This window comes from Simochromis diagramma, unplaced genomic scaffold (assembly GCF_900408965.1).
Source record: "Simochromis diagramma unplaced genomic scaffold, fSimDia1.1 OVJJ01000466.1, whole genome shotgun sequence".
In the NCBI taxonomy this organism is placed as follows: Eukaryota; Metazoa; Chordata; class Actinopteri; order Cichliformes; family Cichlidae; genus Simochromis; species Simochromis diagramma.
In genome coordinates this window covers 2,598,909-2,605,061 of record NW_024387287.1, presented here as the reverse complement: position 1 = coordinate 2,605,061, position 6,153 = coordinate 2,598,909, and the positions used below count along the sequence as shown (strand labels likewise).

The window sequence follows — 6,153 nt, the reverse complement described above, 5'->3', positions numbered from 1 at the left end:
TGTCAGAGAAAATCAAATGTGCTCTTCATGCAGCTGAGTACATCAAGTGTTTAAAACGGAAGCTTTGCAGGTCTGACATCAGCAGCTCTCTGAAACACCATACTCAGGTCTTGTTAATGCTGGCATATAGTGACACAGTTACATGGGTGATTAATCCTTTTGACTTTTTGTCTTTAACTTTATCAATAAAACAGCTGCAGCTTTCACTGACAGCACATGTGGTACTTTGTGCTGTTTTCATCAGTTAATTTTCTGAGGGATTAATAAATAAATCTAATCTAATAACTTTAATTGCAGCGAAACCAATGTACTCATGAACAAATAAAACATTGAAAAAAGTCAAACAATAACATTTTTAAGTTATCTGAGTGACTTATATATTACGTTAAACCTGAGTAGCGAAAGACTGTGGGGGGTTGAAAACGATGTGACGGGACTTTGCTCTTCTCCCCTGCTCAGATATTTGAAGTTTACATAGCTACATTCTCGCCTGAAAACAAGTTTATTTTGCGACTCAGAAAGAGTAATAAGTGTAATATTAAAACTTAGATGCCACCATTGTTGGAAACTGGAATTGGCTGGTCCGCGCTATGAATTCTGGCATATGGTCTTTCAATTTTGTTGTTCAGGTGGAAAATCAGGAGAAATTCGGGAAAATGGTGTCTCCGGGATATTTTTGGGAGGGACACTGAAATTTGGGATTCTCCCGGAAATATCGGGAGGGTTGGCATGTATGGTAAATGGCCTGCATTTGTATAGCGCTTTTCTAGTCCTTAAGGACCCCAAAGCGCTTTACACTACATTCACACACTGGCGATGGCAAGCTACATTGTAGCCACAGCTGCCCTGGGACGCGCTGACAGAGGCGAGGCTGCCGGACACTGGCGCCACCGTATGCTGTCAGTGGATCATGCGGGGGAATCATTGTGTTACTTTTCTAATCCTAACTCTCAGCCACCCAAGCTATTAAGATGGCTAAAAAAGATAACTCACATGTAAAATTTCGGTTCAGTTCAAGTTTCATAATTAATCAAATTGAATGTAATTACAAAAGAGACTTTAAAAGCTGGTAAAGTTAAAGGTTTTATTAAACAGAAAATCTTAACAACTACATTAAACATGAATTACTATAAGTAGAAAACTGTAATATTTAGTTAGCGTGAACTCAATTTATGAATTGCGTCAGAAATCCATCAGGCCCATATTAAACCTCACTCATCTTAATATCATTAAGATGAGTATCAAGTAATATCAACTAATATCAATAAATTGGAATTCAAATGTGAGTGGGAACTAGTCAAAGGAATCATGCCAATAAACAGTCATTACATGTATTGTGCTCAGTTTCTTTTCAGGCAAGGAGTTTATGTTTTTGATACAAATGTAATCCATTTTGCAAATTAAACAATTTTTTGTACATGCTCAGTTAGATGATGACATTTAAAACAGTTCCTTAGTACGAATCAACCCGAACTTACATTGCAGGTGATTTTTTTCATGTATTAGTGTCTTAGTTCAAAACAGTGTATCTGTTTTAGTAGGCATTCCATACTGCTCAAGTTCATTTTATTAAGTGGAAACAAGTGCAAATAGTGATTAAGTTGGCACAACATTTTACTTGCTTATATCTTTTTGAAAACAGTTTCCAGATTTATTTATTTTTTAATATTATTGCCAGCTCTTTCAACATGTGAGTATAACTTTTCAGTTTATCTCAGGGACTTCTAGGACCTCAGTTCCTATTTATTATATGGCTTGTTTCCCAAGATGCAATCCATCTTAGACACGATGGAAAGGGTCATCTTTGGAAGAACCTGTAAAACAAACACAAAGCATTACCATGACTTAAAATCTTTTATTATTTTTTATTAGCTTTTTAAATAAAGAGCTTTGGCAAAATTAGGTGGTAAAATTTTGTATTGTGATATAAATACAGTACAATAATAGCAAGAACTCCAACACTCAAATCACTACCACTCGGCAACTAAGAAATTAGGAATAGTAGGAAAGAAACACTTGCTTTTAAGGGGACAAAACATAAACATCTGGCAGAACTAGGCTCAGGAAGGGGCAGCCATCTGTCTGGAGTGTTTGGAAATGAGGGAGTTAATACTTAGTTGATCTATTCCTTCTTTGTACACTGTAAAATCTAATGTTGTGTTTAATTAAAAATATTAAGTAGACTGAACTCAGTTTTTATTAATTTGTTAAGTAAGTTAAGAGTTTTTTATTTAAAAAAAAAACAAAACACGAATTATCTCAGTTTATTTGAGTTGTCTTAAAAAAGAAAAACTAAGCTGCAAATTTTGCTTCTTTTGCTTCTCTTCTTTAATCCATATAAACTTTTATGACCTGTATATTCTTAACCCCTGTATTTTTAAAAAAAAAAAACTTTAATGCTTAATGGTAGCTTTTTTAATGCTTTTAATCGTAGCTTTTTTTTTATGCTTTATGATAGTTTCAGTGCATCTGTGGCATCTATTAATGTCAAATCTAGCCTTTCTTCAGCAACATAGGTAAACTGCTTTTATATTTAATGAAGATTTCTCTTTAATTACATTGTAATATTAATATTATTAACAATAGTATTTGTTTTGTTAAAAAATGTGTTTAGACACAAGTTTTGTTGTGAAAGTCCAGAGCCATAAACCAGATTAGTGGCCTGTTAAATGGTTAAAGTCTATGTTGGCTTTATAGTTTTAATTCCACAGTTGAGTCATCAGAAACATTTTGCGGTTACATAAAAACACTGCCATATGTTTTATCTGGTCATTGTACTTAGAAACTTTATATATTTGAAGTTAGCTTTTAACAAGCATGTAATGATTATATTTAAATTAGGTTGTTTAAGAAAAACAAACACTACACATTTAGACACAGTAGTAGATGGTGTTTTTAAATGACTTTTTAAAAACATTAATAAGTACTATATAAGCTAGTCTAATTTGGTTGCATGAGGTCTACATTGACCTTTTGTGTTATAAGTTGTAACAGTTGCACAGCCATTAAGAATCAAATCAGCTTCTAAATAATTTTAGAGTTTTTTCTCCCTCTGCTTGCTTCTTACTGTCTTTGAGGCTTGGGACCAGCACTCCCCACATTGCATCCTTACAAGTCTAGAAAAGGAACTGTTGGACAGAAAAACATCAACTGAGTGATATGTATTTTGGTTTTCCAATATATTAGTAATTGTCATTTATATTAATCAGGAAAGTTGTTTCTTTACTGATCTTTTCCTGTCTTCTGTTATTAGACTTGAGTTACGACTGTTCTATGCTGTTGCTGATGACTCCAGCTAATTCTACAGGCATGCTGTTTAAGTAAATACAAACAACAACAGTTTGGGTCTGCATCACTTGAAAGATCATATCCCACAAATTTAGTTTAGAGAGTCCACATTGTCTACACTGTATAAAGTGAAGTCTGCAAGTTTTTAAACAATGAAATTTGTTTTGTGCCCAAATTATCCTGAATCATCAAAATGAAAAGTTATTGGCCATGTTTGCATAGCCCATTTTAATAATATCCAGTCATGACATTATTGTGTGTCGGGTGGTGGTAAGGGCTATCCAGACTGACTTTGTGACATTGAATGTCACCTCTCCAGTGGGGAGGGAGCCTGCGATTGTCTAAATTGGGGTCTTGTCAAGGTTTTGGGTCATTTTGACTCAGCATTTTAAGTTTCTTGTATTTTGGTATTTTTCGGTGTCATAATTTATGTTCAGATTCTTTAGTTGCGCTGTTTTGATTATTATTATTCTTTCAGTCTGTCTCTCAGTGTCAAGTCTGCGTCTTTGTAAATTGTTTCTTGTTTCCTGTTTTACTTTGAAGGTCCATGTCTTATGTCAGTGTATTCAGTGTTACTTCCCTCTGTCTTGTTAGCCCTAATTTCTCCCAGGTGTGTTTCCCTCCTGTTTCCCATTTTCTGATTACTCAACTGTGTATTTAAGCCCCTTGCTTGCCTTTGCCCTCTGTTGTGTTGTTAATGTTTGCTACCCTCTGGCGACAGTGGGAAGGAAAAACTCCCTTTTAACAGGAAGAAACCTCCAGCAGAACCAAAGTGCTTGCTCATAGGGGGTCATATGATTGTTGGGTTTTTCTCTGTATCTACTATTATACGATCTACTGTACAATATAAAATGCCTTGAGGCAACTGTTGTTGTGATTTGGCGCTATATAGATAAAACTGAATTGAATTGAACTGACTGATTTTAATGCCTTACAAGAAGTGTTGTTAATTATTCTTTTTGAATCATACTTGCAAACAAACTACACCCTTTTTGGCTGCTACCTCAAAGAACACTGTGCGCTGTCGATCTTACGTGCTGCATAATAATATTTAATATTTAGTTTTTACTGTTATATTCACATAGATCATCGCGATGATGTTGTTTATTGTATTGCTCTCTTTTTCTTTGTTTGTTTTCTCTTTTTTCCTTCTCAACAGGTGATCCAGGTGATTGATATATGTATTTTTTGTTTGTTTGTTTTGTTGGTTTTTGGTTTTTGCTCTTTATCACTGTCCCTCTTCCCCGCTCTTTTTCTTTCCCTCTTTCTTTCTCCCTTTTCTTTTCCCCAGTCAAGTCTGTCCCGTGTTCAGCAAATGAAAATAAAATAAACAATAAAAGCAAAGGTGAATCAAGTAGACCAATACGGCAAGGCTGGGATGGTCCATTTGGTAAAGTAAATCCGTTGGGCATCTTTCTTTGCCTTTAGACAACAATTCTAATGGCAAAAGAACCAAACGGGACAGGCAAAAAAAAAAAAAGAAGAAGAATCATACTTGTATATATTAATATAACATTATAATATATAATTTTTATTTCACTTTTCCTCTGACATACAGGAGCACATATCCAGTACAGTAAAGCTGAACTGCTTGTGGTTCTAAACCACAGAAAACTGTTCACCCTTGCTGACAAAGACCAGGACTCAATGCCCCCTAACATCCAGAGGAACACGGACTCCATCTTCATTATACCACCGCTGAAGTGGCGTAGGCCAGCGGTCCCCAACCCCCGGGCCTCGGACCGGTACCGGTCCGTGAGTCATTTGGTACCGGGCCGTGTGAAATGTATAGTTTTCAGGGGTTTTATCGGTTTTCAGCATTATTTTGTTATCGTTTTTATCGTTTACTCAGTTTTCCTGGGTCTTTTCACGTGTGTTATGAATAAATTTTCTTTTTTTCGGTACCGGTACTAGTTTTATTTTGTTGTATTTATCCGCGACACCTTAAAGGCGTGAAAATATTGTCGGGCAAAAAAGGTTGGGAACCGCTGGCGTAGGCGACAGAGGCACAAGAAACAGAAGAGGGGGAAGAGAGCAGGGGCTGAGGACTAAGCTGAGAGCTAACTCACACAGACTGACTATTCTGACTCTCTTCCTCACCAATTCACGGTCACTATACAACAACTGCGGATCACCTCACACCGTTGGGATTACTGTGTTATGATCATCACAGAGACTTGGCTGGACTCTTTTACCCCAGACACTGCGATTGAATTAGACGGCCACGCTACGCTCAGAGAGGACAGGAACAAAGAGTAAGAAGCACAGAGGAGGTCTGCTGGTGTATGTGAACAATATCAACACCACAGTTAAAGTTGTCCACTGCTGTCTGAACAGAGAATATATGATGGTACAGTGTAGAGCCTTCTAGTTGCCAAGAGAGCTCACAGTGATAACAATAATAGCAGTTTAAGTGCCATTGCACGCTAATGCTAAAGTTAGCCATGGAGCTAATTCAGCGCTACATTAATCATGACCCCAGATCAGAGAGAAAACCCACAGAATAGAAATAGAATAGTGTCCTATTCCATTATTCCTAGCGGAGGTACTCAGCTGAACGGGCCTGCTTTGAACACTAAATTTTCCAGAGTAAGCGATTTGGACCCCACGGGACACTCAACCAAGAGCACCGAGGTGGCAGGGGCTGGGACAGATGTGGCAGACCGTCAGCTCATTCCCAAGATCCAACTACGAGCTTTTTAACTGCAGCAACTTTAAGATACACCATTAGAGCTGCAATTACCGCGGCTACTGGCACCAGATTGCCCTCCAGTGGATCCTTGTTAAAGGATTTAAAGTGTACTCATTCCAATTACAGGCCTTGAAATAGTCCTGTATTGTTATTTTTCGTCACTACATCCCCAA

General features: G+C 37.0%; 1 protein-coding gene across 1 annotated transcript in view; it reads right to left on the bottom strand.

The window, feature by feature from the left end:
- Positions 1-806: 806 nt before the first annotated feature.
- LOC120716250 (voltage-gated potassium channel subunit beta-2-like) overlaps positions 807-6,153 on the bottom strand; it is a 42,309-nt gene continuing 36,962 nt past the window's right edge. Inside the window, exon 4 of the mRNA XM_040003704.1 lies at positions 807-1,814. Within this exon, the coding sequence (XP_039859638.1) occupies positions 1,740-1,814 (75 nt within the window). The 3' untranslated portion in view covers positions 807-1,739. The remainder of the gene's footprint in view (positions 1,815-6,153) is intronic.